The following is an 18,309-nucleotide window of genomic DNA, read 5'->3' as shown; positions in this document are numbered from 1 at the left end:
CATATCCACATCACATGAACACATGAAGCTGCCTTATACTGAACCAGACCCTTGGTCCATCAAAGTCAGTATTGTCTGCTCAGATGGGCAGCAGCTCTCCAGGGTCTCAGGCAGGGGTCTTTCACATCACCTACCTGCCCAGTCCCTTTAACTGGAGATGCCGGGGATTGAACCTGGGACCTTCTGCATGCCAAGCAGATGCACTACCACTGAGCCACAGCCTCTCCCCAAAGCCATGGACACGTGAAGCTGCCTTATACTCAATCAGACCCTCAGTCCATCAAAGTCAGTATTGTGTACTAAGACGGGCAGTGGCTCTCCATGGTCTCACTCTTTCACATCACCTACTTGCCTAGTCCCTTTAACTGGAGATGCCGGGGATTGAACCTGGGACCTTCTGCATGCCAAGCAGATGAACTACCACTGAGCCACGGCCTCTCTATCGATCTATCTATTGATCTTTCTACCACTTGGGTGCAGAGTTTTTGCGTACGCATGCAAAGCCCTGGTTATAGACTGCTGTCCTCTGTGAGTTCAGATAATGTTTTTAAACAATTTTTATTTTCCATAACGTTATAAACAAACATTTCAACAATGTGTACAATTTATCAGTTAAAAAAAAGAAAAAACACTATATTATTGTTGAAAATACATCTTTGTTATTAAGTAAAATATAAAAAACTTCCCTTTCATCTTCCTCCATCTTTTTATAGACCTATTGCTCTTTTGCTTTAGAAATTCTAATCCTAATATTGTTTTATATATTTAAATGTAGTTCCTTCGTTCAAAATCAATTCAGCTATAATTACAAAGTATTTCAAACTTTGAGTTCAGATAACGTTACAGACATTTTTCCCACACATGCCTACTTCTTCTCCCAAGAGGCTCATGAGTCATACTTTTAAGTATTTTTTAAAGATGGCTTTTTGAAGATTTTTTTTTCCTCCCTCCCTGCTCAGTTGTCAAACGGCAATTATAAATCCCTCTAGAATGGGGAGGTTTACTCCTACATAGAAAAGAGGATTCCTTGGGTGAGGGGAAGCTCAGGTGGGAAACTAAAAGAACGCTCAACCAAATATGTTCGGCAAACCTGAACAAGTGCCATGTAATTTTTTCAAATGAACAATATGAACTGAATCCAAAATTCTGGTGCACCTTTCTAATGGCCGCATCTTCTACATGCCAAAGGCAACCTCAAAAAGGACAATGCAATCCTATGCAGATCTAGCCCCAATGGGTTTAGACTGGAGTCCCCCTGCATCACACTGCACTTGAAATGGCATGCAGCCCCAACCTAGGCAAGATGACTCAGAAGGAGCTCCCAGTGGGACTTACCTGAGAGTAGGTGGGGACAGGATTACAATCTGAGGAATAAATACCCATGTATCCAAATGCCCAGCTGTAAGTAATCTGGTAGGTTGCCCACGCCTGTGGTAGACACTCATTCCATCAATAGGGTTGCCAGGTTCCTCTTCGTAACCAGCACGAGATTTTTGGGGTGGGGCCTCTAGAGGGCGTGGATTGGGGAGGGGAGGGACTTCAATGCCCTAGTCCAATTGCCAAAGCGGCCTTTTTCTCCAGGTGAACTGACCTCTATCGGCTGGAGATCAGTTGCAATAGCAGGAGATCTCCAGCTAGTACCTGGAGAGCACCTCTTTTTGGCACCTCCTCGCTGTGGTCCTTGTCTTTGACATCTTGAATCCAGCTCCTGAGAAGCACAGGAAAGTCTTTTATGGACAGCTATATGGTTTTCATGTGATCCAATGACTATTTTCCTTGTTGTATTGCATATCTTGCTGGACTATTCATGCTAATTGTAATGAAAAATTTTGATTGTATTTTCCTTTAATTCTTGTATATACGTTCACTTTTTGCACTTATCTGCACTCTTATAAACGTATCCTTTGTTAATATTACCTTGTAGTGCTGTTTGGATCTCTTCCATTATCTTTACAGCACTGAGCCTTTATTCTTTCCAGTACCTGGAAGCTGGCAACCCTATCCATCAGCCTAACGGGAGTTTTGGGACTCCCAAGCTCTTCTGAGATCTCAGGCTCCCTACAGATGCAGGCGTCCAGTCGACCGCAGAGCTGTACTTTCCTTTGCATCCTCTGGAGTGAAGATACTGGCCTGTTCCTCACCACGGAGAGGGCAGCTCTTCGTCTTCAGCCACCGAAGATGCTGCGGCCGGCAGGGCCGCTCCGAAAGAGGAGGAACTCTGGAGGCGGCAGCCGCGTGAGAGGAAGGCAAGCCTTTTGGCTTTCAGATCATCCGCTTCCTCCAAAAGAGCCTGCTGGAGTTCCCCGCACCTAGCAGGGCCTCTCCCCTTCCCTCCCCGTTACCATGATGAATTGCTTGTTTCTAAGCCTCTCTGGCTGGATTCATTCCAACCCACTGAAGGCCCAGCATCTCTGCCATGAACAAATCTCCTCCCTACCTTTAGCGCTGTAACCGAGAACCGTTCTTTTGTTTTCTCTTCCCCCAGTCTCTCTCTCTCTCTCTATCACACACACACACAAACACACAGGCACCAAAGTGCGCTTTCTTCTTAAAATTGAAATATTTGGTAACAATTTCACCCCGCACGATCCTGCCCAAAAGTTCCACCCTGATCACAACACGCCGGTTCCTGTAGCAAAAAAAAACCCAAAGTGAAACAAAGATGGAGTGGAGGAGACAGGCCAAGGATGCCTGAGAGAGGCCTTCCCTGGTCCCCAGACCCCTCTCCCGCTCTCCCGCTCTCCGTTGGGTCACCTGGTTTCAATTTCTCCCCCCGGAGAGCCAACGGCTCTGGTTTTTCTGTCATCCTGTCCAAAGGGTTAATCCCTGGCCAAAAAAATCCCTGGCCGACAAACTGCACCAGAGACAGGAAACAGGGGGGAGATGGAGCTATTCTTAGATGAGAGAGCTGGGTGGTCCCGAGCTGGAGAGAGGAGGGTCACTCACCTTCATGGCGGGGCCTGCACAGCACAGCACCGGGTGTGCAGCGTGTTGGGTAGCGCGAGCGAACGCAGGGGCCTCACCAGTCATTTCCTCCTCTTGCCACTTCCTGGCACTGGGGACTGGGTGTGAGTCACCGGGGCACGTGTTTCTCCACTTGTATGTGTGTATATATATCAAGTCCGGCGGCATGCGTGTGTTTCAGAGTGTGCCGGCCTGCGTCCGGAAGCCACGGACTTCTCCGATAGGGATGACATTCAACAAAGCTCCGAAGAAGAGAGGAACTGAAGCAAAAGTTCTCGCTCTGCTGGGCTGGGGGGGAAATGGAACACGGTACAGACCCTGGGTGAACATATATTGGTGCGATATTTCTTATTTGTCCAGCACTCCGAAAGCTAGATGCAGCACAATGATACAATTGTGGCAGGTGGGGAATCAGATTTGTGTTTCCAGTCTGAGGAGGCAAGACCTTAAGGATGGGAGAAGACTTGCCAAATGGGGAGGAAAGAAGAACAAGAGGCTGAACCAGATGCATCTTTACCCTTGTTTGTGCTCACAGGTACCCATACATGTGCCAGGTTTTGTGCGGCGGCCTATAGAATCCGTCAGACGATGCTGAGAACATCGGAAGGTCAATAATTTTAAAGAGTAGTATTTATCGTTTGCAAAGAGTGCAAACAACTTTTTTTATTATTTGTATAAACTTGCGGGTAGAGCTTAATACTAAGGGTTTTAGTGGTAAATTATGAAGAGCTGTGCCGGTCTTTGACTGTTTTTAATAAAGATTGATTGATACCCATTCATGTGATGTTTTACTTTCTGAGCAAGCATACCTTCATGCACTTCCTTTGCTGCTGTTGCCTCTCTCTTTCCACGTTAGCACAATTGTGCAACTATGTTTATATCTTGTATATACCTTATATATACCCTATATATACCTTATATATAAGGTATATCTTGTATATACCTTATATATACCTTGTATATCTCTAGCCAACTGAGACAGCAGCAGAAAAGAGCAAGAGTCCAGTAGCACCTTAAAGACTTAACAAAATTTCTGGCAGGGTATGAGCTCTCGTGAGCCACAGCTCACTTCTTCAGCAGCATAGAGCATGTGTCTAGAATCTAGATTGCCACCGTGTGTTCTGCGCCACCATATATGCATTCCGCGAGGTGCGCCAGAGGAAAGCATTATGTGATGATATTTTCTTGTTTCAGCTTCTGGGTGGGGTCAGGGTTGGTGGGAATTGTGATCCGAAGGGGTGCATTGCGCAAACGCTCTTGTGCTGGGTCGCAAATCTGACCCCTGAAGTGCACGCACTTGGCATGGAGGGAGTTCTCCAAGATGGCCTAGAGAAGGTTAGGATGAACACTGGAACACTGGAAGAAGCTGGCTGACAGAGAGAGGAGGTGAAGTGGCATCCTCCACGTTGGCAGAGTGATTAACACAGCCACGGAGCACAACCGGAGCACAACCGGATTAAAGTGTATATATAGTTAGGGTTGCCCTGTCCTGGATGGCCCAGGCTAGCCTGATCTCGTCAGACCTCAGAAGCTAAGAAGGGTCAGCCCTGGTTAGTATTTGGATGGGAGATCATCAAGGAATACCAGGGTTGCTGTGCAGAGGAAGGCACTGGCAAACCACCTGTTAGTCTCTTGCCATGAACCCCCCCCCCCACAAAGGGGTCGCCATAAGTCGGCTGCGACTTGACGGCACTTTACACATACACATAATTAGGGTTGTCAACCTCCAGGTACTAGCAGCAGATCTCCCCCCTGGAGGTTGGCAACCCTGAGAGAGAAGGTACTGACCTCCCCGTCCTAACTGCCCCCTTGCTGCTCCCTGCAGGGTCGTGTTCTCTTCTTTGTACACCAGACATTGCCTATTCCAACACTCCGGGGACTCCTGTCAGCCAGCTATCAGCACAGGGGTTGAATGGTGGGTTCATTCGCTCATCGCCTCAAGAAATCAGAAGTGAATTTCCTCCAGCCAGTCTTAACATTCAGGGCAATTTTGGGAGGGGCGGTGGTTTGAAGCTCTTTGCAGTTCTTCATCTGCTGGACTCTTGCAGCAACCAAGGTTGAGGACGCTTCATATGCTGCTTAAACAATCTTCATATATAAGAAGCTGATGGGGCAATAGAGCCAGGATGGACAAAAGAAAGCATTTCTTTACTCAGTGTATAATTAAATTGTGGAATATTTATTAGCAGCTATTGCCAGAATTCCAGTCATGAATTTCTGGTTGAGTATTTGCCATAGCCCTGACCCTAATATTTGGACGGGAGACCTCCAAGGAATACCGGGGTCGTGATGCGGAGGCAGGCAATGGCAAACCACCTCCGAACATCTCTTGTCTTGAAAACCCTACGGGGTCGCCATAAGTCAGCTGTGACTTGACGGCAAAAACACACACACACAAGAAGTACACCGCAAGAAGTATATTGCAAAAAGTAGAAACTTACATTTATTCAATTCTGTTCACATTCAGGCTGCAGTCAAAAGGAAGATAGTGAAACTTGAATCTAGAGAGGACTTTTCCCTGTCACAAGTGGCCAGCTGATCCGGCATCATGTTTATGGGAGTCTGAGGCATGGTTTGTACAAGAGAGATATGTAGATACGTGTGACTCCATGAAGATCCATGTGGAGGGTGGAAGGACAATAGACACAGAGAGAGTGGAAGGGTCAGAGGGCAGCTCCCAGGTTAAGACCAAGAGAGAGAGAGATCCCCTTCAAGAGATAACTCTTAGGCACACTTAGGTCATTTATACATGGGTACTTTCACTCACGTTCGCCCCCGGTCTGCCTTGGTTGTTCCTTGGAGTTATGCATGAGTTTCCCATCCATTAGAGATGACCTCGCTGCCAGCCCTCACAAATCCCGGGACTTCCCATCCCTCTGTTAACCCAATACTTCCATCTCCCCTGAGCTCAGCCCCGGGGGAAATCCCCATGCATAAGGCAAAGCGCAGGATACGGAAGCTTAAGGGAAGGACGTGTCTCTCACAGAAAGAACTACAGCCAATTCCAAAGCGTGTCAAGAGGCGGGGATTCAAATGCTTCCTGCTTCCTGGGAGTTCGTTCTGAGCAGAAGGGAGGTGTTTAGAAACGATGCTTGGATTTCTTCCCCCCCTCCCCATTCCTTGTAGGGAGCTCTGTTTTGTTTTCGTTTTTTTAAATGTTAAAAAGTTAAGTTTCTGGGTGGGGGGCGGGAATTCTAAGCATTACAGCCAATTACAAAGCAGCATTTCAAGGGGCGGGGACTCACAAGCTTCTTGTTTGGAGACTGCTGGTGCGTAGCTCCATGAGAAGAAGGAGTCAACTCCCATGCATATGTGACCTTAGAGTGATGTAGTGCCCCCAATGTCTAGCCAAACTGACTCGCTCACTCCTATAACCAGCACTAGGAGGTGATGTGGGGGGGGGGGTTGGACTCAGTCCCTGCCCTGAATGTTGGCCCTCGGTGGCAGCTGATTGGCCATTGTGTGAAGGAGGAGGATGGATTGGCAAGAATGAAAAAGATGACTGGTGAAACCTCTTCCAGAAAACTCACGCTTGTGCAATCAGCCCTTATCACAAGAGGAGTACAAAAGCAGTTTTGATGAGGGAGGAGGGGGGCAGTGGTCGCTCAGGGCGCCTCATCCTCCTTGACAGGTGTCAAGACAGCCGGGGGGGCCCCCTGGTCTGCGTTCTGGAAAATCACAATTGTCTGAAAGAAAGAAGAGAGAGCCCAATCAACGTCACAGAGGAGGCCAGGTTTATAGCTACTCACGTCTTCAGGCTTTGCTGTAAAGCTCTCAAGAGCAAGCGTCCCCAACGTGGTGTGTCCATGGGTGCCACGCTGTCCCCTGCCACCTTTCTTGGCTCCCACCCAGTGTTTTAGAAAGTAGGCAGGGCCAGGTGGGCCTTTTGCCACTGGAGATCTCATTGGCTGCACAGATTCAAAAAAGTACTGCTTCAGCAGCAGCTGCCGCCACGGGACCAGGACCTTCACTGGGTGTCTAAAGGAAGTGGCGTGTAAGCAAGGAACTGTGTTTTTAACGATATGTTAGTTTTAAAAGGCACCCTGTTAATTAGAGCTTTCCCCTGAAATGTTAAAGAGTTACTACTAGACTTACGCACTACCTCGCTAAATGACATTTTGTGGTTGGCTCCGCCTCCAGTGGCAGCCATTTTGTCATTGCACGCACCCCACCCTGGGTCAGAATTCCAAAGATGCCCACAGGCTCAAAAAGGTTGGAGACCCCTGATCTAGAGTGCCTTGACTCCTTCAAATAGCTCTTGGGGGTCACATCAACTTGGGTCTCCATGCTCAGTGCGCACCATGATCCAAATAACAGTGATCAGGAGCATAATGAACCTGCGCATGGCCTGCCTTAACTATGTGTCTGGAAGAGTTAGGTCAGGGAAGACAGCCTGCAGGCTGGATCCAGACCTTAGAGGCTGGTTCCCGGCAGCCTACTCCATATTTTGTCTTACTGGTGCCCGTGAGAGGAAACGCAGCCATGAATCTCCTTGCGTCTTTCACATTTACCTCACTGACTGTTCCTATTATCGCATGCCTTGAGAAACCAAAGGGCTTCTGTTAGCCTACCTCTGAAAGGAATCTTTCCAGAAACACTCTTTAGCACTTCCTGTGAATGCTGTTGAGGTTGACATTCGCAGGGCAAGATCTCTGGCTACATTGCTCCAGCAATGGGATCCAGATCCCACCTCTGAGTAGAACCCTATTTTGATCACCGCCTCCCCTATGCCAGAACTACCTCCCCTCCCAGGTACCCCCATCTCCACTCCTGTTTTCGTGACATACAACCGACTTCCCCATCTAGGCAATTACCGTTTCGCTGAAGCTGTTCCGGCACAGGCTGCCACACCCAAAGGCAGCCGTGGTGATGGCGATGAGGAACTCCAGGACAGTGAAGGCCAGGAGAACTGCACTTATGGCGTGAATTTGATGCTGCCGGAGAAGCACAATGACAGGAAGAAGAAGACGAGTTGGTTTTTATATGCCGACTTTCTCCACCACTTAAGGAAGAATCAAACCGGCTTACAATCACCTTCCCTTCCCGCCCCACAACAGACACCCTTTTACCTCCCCAAGATTTCTGACCATGCCCTCAGTCTTTCTGGCAGGATGGTATAATAAAATCCCAAAGGAACATCACACATGTACCTGTGGATCTTTATCACCAGAGGACATTTTTCATTATGTGTTATCATGCCCATTGTACAGTGAGCCTAGAGCCAAATTCTTGGATGGAATTTTGAAGGGAGTAATTTTTTGTTCTGAAATCGATAATTGTTTTTGGTTTTTTTACTCTCTGACTCTGATTTGCATGTCACCTTCAGAATGTCTCAATTTGCTATTGCGGCCGGGAAGATCAGAGCTCTTGAAGCTATTAAGAAAAATTCTGTACAGGAAAGCAAATGAGTGTGACCTTTGTTTTAATAGAGATTTTGAATGAAACAGTTTCTATGTATATTGATGGAATTTTAACCTTTTTTTGGCTTTTGTACACACGTAAGGATATTTTGCAATGGCCTATGGCTAAACAAATAAATGAATTCAGTCAGTCACAACAGACACCCTGTGAGGTGGGTGGGGCTGAGAGAGTGTGACTAGCCCAAGGTCACCCAGCTGGCTTCATGGGGAAGAGTGGGGAAACAAATCCAGTTCACCATATTAGCCTCCACCACTCATGTGGAGGAGTGGGGAATCGAACCCGGTTCTCCAGATCAAAGTCCACTGCTCCAAACCACCGCTCTTAACCACTACACCACACTGGGGAGTACAGCTGCATGAGAGGGATGCTGCATTCAGAGATGCATAGCAGGTCTCCCGGGCAGCCTTAGTCACTAGGATCCTATCCCATTTTCAATACTTTTGTTCCGCCCAAATGCCAACAAGCTCCGTGGGCGGTCAAACACATGAAGCTGCTTTATACTGAACCAGACCATCAGTCCATCAAGTCAGTATTGTCTACTAAGACTGGCAGCGGCTCTCCGGGGTCTCAGGTGGAGGTCTTTTATGTGATCTATGGCCTGGTCGTTTGTAACTGGAGATGCCAGGAATTGAACCTGGGACCTTCCGCACCCCAAGCAGATGCTCTACCACTGAGCCACGGTTCCGTAGCTCATGGTGGGGATGACAAGATCATAGAGAGCTTTCTTCTTTCAGAGGCAAAATTCACCAAGAAGTGAGCTGCTCCTATTCCTCCCACCCCCCCTTCTGCAAACAAGGCAAACTCACCCCAGGGATGTCAATGTATTCATGGCAAATATCAGGGGGTATGCTGCTGGTATGGTATGAATTGCACATATGGTAGTAGTATATTGAATCTGCTACTGAAGAAGAGAGAAAGATGATCCCAATGCCAGCTGCCACGGAACTCACAACATTCATTGCCAGCATGCCTTTCACCTACAGGGAGAAAGCAAACCATGAATTCTATTAGGTTCCACCTCCTTCCGTGGGATCTCTGATGTTTTCAGCCTCCACAGATGGCCGTCACACTTCACTCTCTCTTTGCTTGGTTGTCCCTGCCCTTTATGAGAATGCCCCCTGGCATGAACAATTCCAAGGCAGGCCTGGGACCCATGCCCGGGCACCGCAGAAAGAGAAATACTTGAAATATAGAGGATGGAGCAAATTCCAAGCTCTCGATCAAAGTAAAACAGGATCGGGGCAGGAAGCTCCACATGCTTAAAGTCGGGCAGCTAAGGGTTGACTTCTCCTTTTTGGCTGATAACAATATGGTGTGTGTGTGTGTGATTTTAATTGCTTTCTTACATAACCCAGAGATTCTTATAGACATTCCTACCTAACCCTGACATTCCTGCCCCATCAAGTTGCAACTGACTCACGGCGACCCCACGGAGTCTCCATCTCACAGGGTTTTCAAGGCAAGAGATGAGCAGAGGTGGTTTGCCATTGCCTTCCTCGGCATAGCAGCCCCAGTCTTCCTTGGTGGTGTCCCCATCCAAGGACCGGCCCAGCTTAGCTTCCGAGGTCTGCTGGGATGAGGCTAAACCCTAATATTTTCAACATGCACAGATGGCAGTCAAAGGTCACTCTCTCTTTCCTTGGTTGTCCCTGCCCTTTATGACAAGCCCCTGGCATGGACAATTCCAAGGCAGACCTGGGACCCACGCCTGGGCACCTCCGAAAATACCGACCCGGCTTAGCTTCCAAGGCCTGATGGGATGAGGCTAGCCTGGGGTATTTGGGGCTGCTGCTGACACTCCTATACAGATGTGAAAAGTTCCCAGAGGATCTCAATCATTTTTATTATGAAACTCATAATTTGTTTTATTCTTTTTTAGCTATGATAATAGGACACAGATTTCAGTGTAACTTTTTTTTTTTTAAGTATTTTTTTGCATCCAATTTGGATGAGATTTTCCACGGTTGTATCTCTTGTCCTGAGCATCATCCCTGAGAAAATTCAGGCAGATAGTAGAAAGGGTCCCGATGTTATATACAATGAAAGACAAACCACATTTCTGGCTACAATGTCTTTGCTTTCAACTGAGATTAAATTAGAATTTTCGGAAAATCTCAGCGATGTAAGGAATGGTGACTCCATTTATACGCCAAATATCAGAAATAATGATCTGCTTTGACATCTTTGATAGCTCCTGGTTCATTTTCTTAACATAGCAGGAATAAAACATTTTATATTTTTTTCTGTTTACTTTTGTCGCCCTATTGTTTTATCTGAGAATACCTGAGAATAGGAATGTTTCTCCACATCTTTATATTAACGGGTTAAGTTGTGTTCTAGGCAACCAGCAGCCAATATTTTTTTTAGATTCGCAACCCTTTCTTTTATATAACTGGAATATCAGTGAAGTCTTGCAAGCTCCACTGGATGAACATTACAATCCCTTAAAATTTCATCTACACTAGAAGGAAACCAAAGACACCACTTCTGGAGACGTATTTCCCTCTGGAACCAATGGAAACAACAATGAATCAGATTTGTTCCTTTTGTTTGTTTAAAACATTAAGCTCCTGCCTTTGAGCCAATGGTCAGGAACAGTGAAAGATATCTTAAAACCCAGTATATCCCCGAATTGGTTTCTTGTGTTTGTCTGCCAGTTCATGGTGTCTGATCATATCATCCAAGTCCAAAATTGGATAGTTACCAGTGGTATCTTGGGGTTCTTGGCAACCGCCACAGACAGGGATCCAGAGATGATGTACTGTGGAAGAGAAAAAAGGAGGTCAGAAGGAATTGAAAGGTCTGAATCTGAGCACCTTGTATTCCCGCCTCTGCTCCTCCCACCCACTAGATCAGAGGTATCTAGCTCTGGAAATCATTTTGTCATGTGGTCGAGGACTCAGGATCCCAAAATGGAGCGATGTCCAGTCCTAGAATTCCAATGATTTATCAAACCACGGTAGGTTATGTAGATTGTGGGGTAGCCATAACTATGATCTCTCAAATCCTTTCTTGCCGAGTTTGCAAGTTTAAAGGAGAGTTCAAGTACTTTTCAGCTGTCAATGAACTCCGTTTGCTTAGAGTTACCTTCATCTTGGACAGTGAATTGAAACAGTTATAGAGAAGTTAGTTGAATTGCTTTTTAATAAAGGTTAAGAGTGGAGACTGGCCTCCTTATTGGGCTATATCAAATGTCACTCTTATGCACATGCAGATTGCCTTCTTTGCACTTATATCCTATTTAGTCATGAACTCATCAGTTATCTAGATAATAATCACATGGTTATGATAGAACACATCTAGAGAACGATATTTTTCTATGAATACACATTACTGTGACAAGGGAATCAGAGTTCGCTGGGGATGTGGGGGGAGGTAGTTGTTAATTTCCTGCAGGGGGTTGGACTAGATGACCCCGGTGGTCCCTTCGAACTCTATGATTCTATGATTCTCTGGATGGAAGTCTCAGAAAAAGACTAGGTGAGATTTCTTGGGAGACAACCTGGGCGTTTTGATAATCCCTAAGAGCAGTGAGACAAATGGTGAAACCGGACTTGCTTTTGAAACTATTACCTGCTGTGATATGATTATGCAATGCTAGGAACTTTGATAATTTTAGCATTTATCTTCACATTCATTGTAGGATTATCTTTTTCATGCCTGTATTTTCTTCTGTCTTTTTCACATAAAGAGAACAGTCTCCTTTCTCAATAAAAGATAAATGTTTCTGCAGGTTTTCCATCTCACTTATTGTTAAAAATTCAAAGAACTGAACTCACCCCCTACTTTTTTTGCGTTATCAGAATGAAAGATTGTTAATCACCCTTTAAACAGGAAATCCCAGAGAACTCTGCTGCCTAAACAGTTTTGCACAGGCGAAGCCTTTAAAAGTGTTTAGATCAGGCCCTCCAGCTGGATCTCTCCTTACACTGGGGCACGAAAGATCTCCTGAAGCCCAGAACACGAATGGAAAAGGACATCATGCGTTTCTGGAAGTTCTACCTTGAGGATAACTTCTGAAAACGGATCACTTCTTGAGTCATAACCGCGCCCCCAATCCCTCTGCTGATTGCAATCATACATAGTCATTGTGAAAGTTATACAGAAAGCTCTTGGCCAGGCAACCCCCACCCCCCGTCTAAGGGTAGACCATGGGGATGTGCCCCCCAATAACATCTGCCCACTCTCCCAGGATATCTTGAGATGTCCCTGCGTCAGGGGTATTCTGAGCAAAGAAAAGCCACCAATCTCCGAATTCAGCCCAGAATTGTTTTGTGCCAAAGAGAAGCTCTCATCTCTTTAAGGAAAGCTTCTAGTTCCTTTGTACGTGATGTTGCCTCGTAAAATTCCATGAACACAATGGATCCATCACAGCTGAGCTTTAATCAGCTCCTTGGCTAAATTTAGGATGGCTGGACTATCCAAACCTTTGTGGGCTGAAAGCCTCGAGGTCTGCTTCTTCCAAACCTGCATGTGGATAATTACCAGGATTCCCGTCCAATATGGAGTTTCAAAATGACTGGCATAGTGATAGTATAGATTACTATATGCTGCCATGACTCTCACAAGCCCAAAAGCGAATTCCAGGATTCCGATCAGGATCTGCGTGATCTGCCGAGACAGAGGGAAATGGCCTGTTAGCATCATCTTGTGTTCCACAGCCAAATTAAGATAAGGGCCACCGTTTTTTCCTAACATGGCGGTCCTTTCCGTGTATGGCGGAGGACAGAAACGCCATTCCTTCAATGTGTGAAGTGTGGCCAACACTAACCCCTCGACTGGAAAGCCAACAGGTTTAAGGCTGTGGGGAAATGGAAGAAGAAGAGTTGGTTTTTATATGCTGACTTTCTCTACCTTTTAAGGAGAATCAAACCGGCTTACATTCGCATTCCCTTCCTCTCCCCACAACGGACACCTTGTGAGGTAGGTGGGGCTGAGAGTGTTCAGAGAGAACCATCACCCAGCAGGCTTCATGGGGAGGAGTGGGGAATCAAACCCAGTTCTCCAGATTAGAGTCCACCGCTCCTAACCATTACACCATGCTTGGCTCTCCATGTTTCCATGGATGAACACCTGAAGCTGCCTTATACTGAATCAGACCTTTGTTCCATCAAAGTCACTATTCTTTACTCAAACTGGCAGTGGTTCTTCAGGGTCTCAGGCAGGGGTCTTTCACATCATCTACTTGCCTAGTCACTTTAACTGGAGATGCTGGGGATTGAACCTGGGACCTTCTGCATGCCAAGCAGATGCTCTACCACTGAGTCAGAGCCACAGGTTTGGGAGTGTAAACCTCCAAATGGAGTATATTTCTATACACTTTGATCCTACTTTTCCTCCAAGGAGATCAGGGCAGCAGAGATTGTCTCTCCCCCCAGCCCCTATTTGGCTTCACCAACAACCCTCTTGAGGTAGATTAGGTTGAGATGATGTGACTGACCCAAAGTCACCCAGTGAGCTTCATGGAGACAGGGATTTAGACCCAGGTCAATCAGGTCCTACTCCAACATCTAACCACCATACGTAGCCCATCTCTCATATAAACATTTCTGTTAAGTCCTGCATTAAGTGGAGACCTATAAACCCAGTTACAGTGGTGGAAAGTGCCATGGAGTCTCAGCCGATTTATGGCGATTGTATAGAGTTTTTAAGGCAAGAAAGTAACAGAGGTGATTTGCCATTGCCTACCTCCGCACAGAAACCCTGGACTTCCTTGGTGGTCTCCCAGCCAAGCACTAACCAGGGCTGACCCAGCTTAGCTTCTAAGATATGATGAGACTGGGCTAGCCTGAGCTGTCCACGTCAGAGTAATACAATAGATTGGCCAGTAAGGAAAGAGGGAGGAACTGAGACATTAATCCTAGAGAGACATAATTGGCACAATACTTGAGTTATTTAGTCACCTCTTGTGGCATGCGAGGGGTTCCCCGTGCTCCTTACTTACCCCCAGGGCCATCGGTTCACCCTTATACAATTTCTTCAGCTCGCGTGGGGCGGAAGGCCGTATTATGCTTTTTGAGATGGAATCCAGCGTCGCTGGGCTGCTTAGGTCCATTGCAGCTAGCGAGAAGACAGTAATTAAGGTCTCAAAGAGATGCTTGGATTCAGAAGAGGTGAAGGAGATGGAGAAAGTGAGGGAGAGAGAAATTAAAACAAATATTTTCAGGTAGGATCCCACTTGAGAACCAGCATGGCGTAGTGGTTAAGATGTCGGACTAGGGTCTGGGAAGCCCAGGTTCAAATCCCCACTTGTGCCATGGAAGCTTTCTGGGTGACCTTGGGCCAGTCACACACTCTCAGTCCCGACCCTAGCAAGTATTTGGGTGGGAGACCTCCAAGGACTACCAGGGTCGTGACGTGGAGGCGGGCAATGGCAAACTCCCTCTGAACATCTCTTGCCCTGAAAACCCTAAGGGGTAACCATAATTCAGCGGTCTCTTGATGGCAAAAAAAAGGATCCACTTTGGTACGAGGAAGCAATGCCTCTCTTGAATTGGGGTTGCAGCTCTAGTAGTGGGACTGGGTGATGAAAGGTCACTGGGCTATAGGGCAGTTGAAAAGGGAGTGTGGCAGCTGTGGGGAGGTAATTGTTCACTGATTTGGAATAAATACTTGCGCAGCGCAATTATGATTTCAGTTTGGAATACTTGTCGCATCCCTAAGCAGGAATTTCCCCTATATCCTTTTTCTGCTCTGTAAGACCAGGAGTGGAGCCTGCGTGGTGTATTGGCCAAGAGCGGTGGACTCTAATTTGGAGAAGCAGGTTCGATTCCCCGCTCCTCCACATGAAGCCTGCTGGGTGACTTTGGGCCAGTCCCAGTTCTCTTGGAACTCTCTCAGCCCACGCAGAGACAGGCGATGGCCAACCACCTCCCCACATCTCTTGCCTTGAAAACCCTATGGGGCCACCATGGGTCAGCTGTGACTTTGCAGCATTTTCCAACACCAAGACCAGGAGGCCGAGGGCTGATATAGTGTAATAGACACCATACCACACCCTTGAACACATGAACAGATGAAGCTGCCTTATACTGAATCAGAGCCTTGGTCCATCAAAATCAGTATTGTCTACTCAGACAAACAGCGGCTCTCCAGGGTTTCAGGCAGAAGCCTTTCATATCACCTACTTGCGTGGTCCCTTTAACTGGAGATGCCGAGGATTGAACCTGGGACCTCCTGCATGCCAAGCAGATGCTCGGCCATTGAGCCACAGCCCCTCCCTTGCATTCTGTGTTAATCAGTGGGCGGACCATTTGATCCCACTGGCAAAATCCCTCCTTGGACAAGGATACACTGGAAAGAGAGCTGAAACTAGAGTTGCCAACTCCGGGCTGGGACATTCCTGGAGAATTTGGGGTGGAGTCTGGAAGGAGTGGGGTTTGGGGAGGAGAGGGACTTCAGTGGAGCATAATGCCATCGAGTCCACCCTCCAACACAGCCGTTTTCTCAAGCGGAACTGGTCTCTGTAGTCTGCAGGGCATAAAGGGGAACTGATCCATGGTCACCTTGGGTGTTCCCAGTGGAGGAAGGGTCCAACAGTCTAGTTCTGCTTTCTGAGAGATCAGGATGGCAGCTGCTTCCTCAAAGGGTCACTCCTTTTTTGCTTTGTCAGCATCCCTTCCAATTATTAACAGCTTGCCCTGAGCTGGAGAGCCAAGCCTAGCCTGATCTCGTCAGATCTCGGAAGCTAAGCAGGGTTGGCCCTGGCTAGTATTTGGATGGGAGACCTCCAAGGGATACCAGGGTTGCTGTGTAGAGTAAGGCACTGGCAAACCACCTCTGAAAGTCCCTCACCTTGAAAACCCTATGGGGTCACCATAAGTCAGCTGTGACTAGGGTTGCCAGGACCTTCTTCGCCACCAAGGGGGGGGGAGGTTTTTGGGGCGGAGCCTGAGGAGGGCTGGGTTTGGGGAGGGACTTCAATGCCCTAGTGTCCAATGGCCAAAGCGGCCGTTTTCTCCAGGGGAACTGATCTCTATCAGCTGGCACTGCATGGTCAGTTTTGATGCTCACTCACAGCTCTTTTTTAAACTGCGACTTTAAAAATGCCTATTCACGGTCCCGGCACAAAAGGAGAAATTCCACCACCACCACCACCCCACTCGCCTGCTCCTTCGTTCCTTTTTGCATAGCCATTAGCATGTGCATGGCTATCGCGCCGCTATTGTTTTGCATGGTTCCTTGAGGGGGAATCTTTGCAGCAAACACCAAAGGTCGCGTTCAATGGTCTCTTTTGATGTTTTTAATCCAGGGCTAAATCAGCCCAGGCTTGGGGATCTGCCCTGTTGCTGCTCAGTTCAGTTCAGTTACCTTTATTGGCATATCCAACATCCCTCCAAGTACAGTAAGGGCATAACATAACTGATTAAAAGGAAGAGCGAATTGCCATCACACCACCAACAAAAATAGCCACAATTTCTATGATTTTAGGGTGCTGGTTATTAAAAAGGGTGAGAACCTTTGAACAGTTAGAAAATCCCTCCAACTGAATCAGACTAGTATTGAAGAGTTTTAATCGTCTCCTGTGCTACAGAGGGCACTGAAGAAGAACATGTTGAATAGTTTCCGTCTCTTCCATAGAGCAAGGGTAGAAAAGGGCAAGAGTCCAGTAGCACCTTAAAGACTAACAAAAATATTTTCTGGTAGGGTATGAGCTTTCGTGAGCCACAGCTCACTTCTTCAGACACCATGAAGGTATTATGGAAGGTATTATTCTGTACCACCTTAAAGGTATCTGAAGAAGTGAGCTGTGGCTCATGAAAGCTCACACCCTACCAGAAAATATTGCTTTTCGTCTTGAAGGGGCTACTGGACTCTTGCCCTTTTCTACTACTGCAGACAGACTAACACGGCGACCCACTGTGAATAGAGCAAGGACACAGTCTATCGGGAAGGGGGACACCAGTATAACGACCAGTTAGTCAGGCTGATGGTAATACATGAAGTCTGGCTAGAGAAAAAGCCCTGCCCGTTTCTGGAGCATACAGCTGATATAATTAGGTGGCCGTTTCACCAGATTTAGGGAATATTCCCTGGGGGAGAGGTGAGCATGACTTAGCAGCAGCCCGTCGCTGCTCTTGCCAACGGAGGCTCTCCCGGGCCGTTGGCAGGGGAGGTCCTGCCTCGGGTTCGCCGCTCTCTAGATGCGCACCCCCCCCGCCCCCCAGCCAAATTCTCCAAACTCAACAACAAGCCCCCGTGCGGAGTTTGGCACTGAATTCTCAAAACTCTGCAGGGGGGCTTATTGTTGAGTTTGGAGAATATGGATGGGGGGAAAGTGCATCGGAAGAGTGGCAAATCCAATGCAAAACCTTCCGTGAATAAATGGCCTTCGGATGGGGGAAACGCGCATCTGGAGAGCGGAGGCAAAACCTCCCGTGCGTTTTGGCGCACAGGCACAGCAACCATCCCACCCCACCCCACCCCACTCCGGCCGGTCGCCCCGGACTCACCCACCCCGGCCAGCCCCGCAGATCAGATCCGGGGCGGAAAGCCTCCTCCTTTCCAAGGGGGCTCGGATCCCCCGGCCTGGCGAGCGGCAGCCTCCGCGGGGAGCGGCCACGGGCTCCCCTCCCGGCCGCGATCCGTCTCTCCGCCCCGGAGCTGCGTCCTGGCAGAGACCCCGCGCCCAGCCCCAGCCCGGAGCGGAAGAGGCGCTCCCAGGGAAATAGAGGAGCTGAATCAACCAATCGTTCAACAACAGCTTGCTTGGGACTATCTGCTGACGGGGGACGGGGGCTTTTGTAAAGTTGTGGGGCAGCAATGGGTATTTCGTGATTTCAACAGGATGATGGAGGACCAGCTTGATGCGATGCGTGGTCTGATTGCTAGCAATCACCTGGGTATTGTCGAAGGCTTTCACGGTCAGAGTTCATTGGTTCTTGTAGGTTATCCGGGCTGTGTGACCGTGGTCTTGGAATTTTT

At 47.7% G+C, this 18,309-nt stretch overlaps 1 protein-coding gene and 1 non-coding gene across 2 annotated transcripts; both read right to left on the bottom strand.

Moving 5' to 3' along the window:
• Positions 1 to 6,569: 6,569 nt before the first annotated feature.
• On the bottom strand, positions 6,570 to 14,443 carry LOC130475499 (membrane-spanning 4-domains subfamily A member 4A-like). Its single transcript, XM_056847289.1, has 6 exons — positions 14,330 to 14,443; positions 12,871 to 12,996; positions 11,090 to 11,146; positions 9,192 to 9,362; positions 7,779 to 7,898; positions 6,570 to 6,650 (listed from the first exon to the last, which is right to left on the bottom strand). The coding sequence occupies exons 1-6, from the start codon at positions 14,438 to 14,440 to the stop codon at positions 6,570 to 6,572; spliced, it is 666 nt and encodes a 221-aa protein (XP_056703267.1). The 5' UTR covers positions 14,441 to 14,443.
• On the bottom strand, positions 8,999 to 9,070 carry TRNAP-GGG (transfer RNA proline (anticodon GGG)). Its single transcript has one exon. It is a non-coding gene; the product is annotated as a tRNA-Pro (tRNA).
• Positions 14,444 to 18,309: the final 3,866 nt, after the last annotated feature.

Source organism: Euleptes europaea, chromosome 3 (genome assembly GCF_029931775.1).
Source record: "Euleptes europaea isolate rEulEur1 chromosome 3, rEulEur1.hap1, whole genome shotgun sequence".
Classification (NCBI taxonomy): Eukaryota; Metazoa; Chordata; class Lepidosauria; order Squamata; family Sphaerodactylidae; genus Euleptes; species Euleptes europaea.
Note: the sequence above shows the minus strand (reverse complement) of the source record. Positions and strands in the feature narration are given on the sequence as shown.

Coding starts and splice junctions, on each gene's coding strand:
- LOC130475499 (XM_056847289.1), bottom strand. CDS start 14,440: ATGGACCTAAGCAGCCCAGCGACGCTGGATTCCATCTCAAAAAGCATA. Junction 12,997..14,329: donor GTGAACCGATGGCCCTGGGG/GTAAGTAAGGAG, acceptor CTGTCTCGGCAG/ATCACGCAGATCCTGATCGG. Junction 7,899..9,191: donor AATACATTGACATCCCTGGG/GTGAGTTTGCCT, acceptor CTTCTCCGGCAG/CATCAAATTCACGCCATAAG.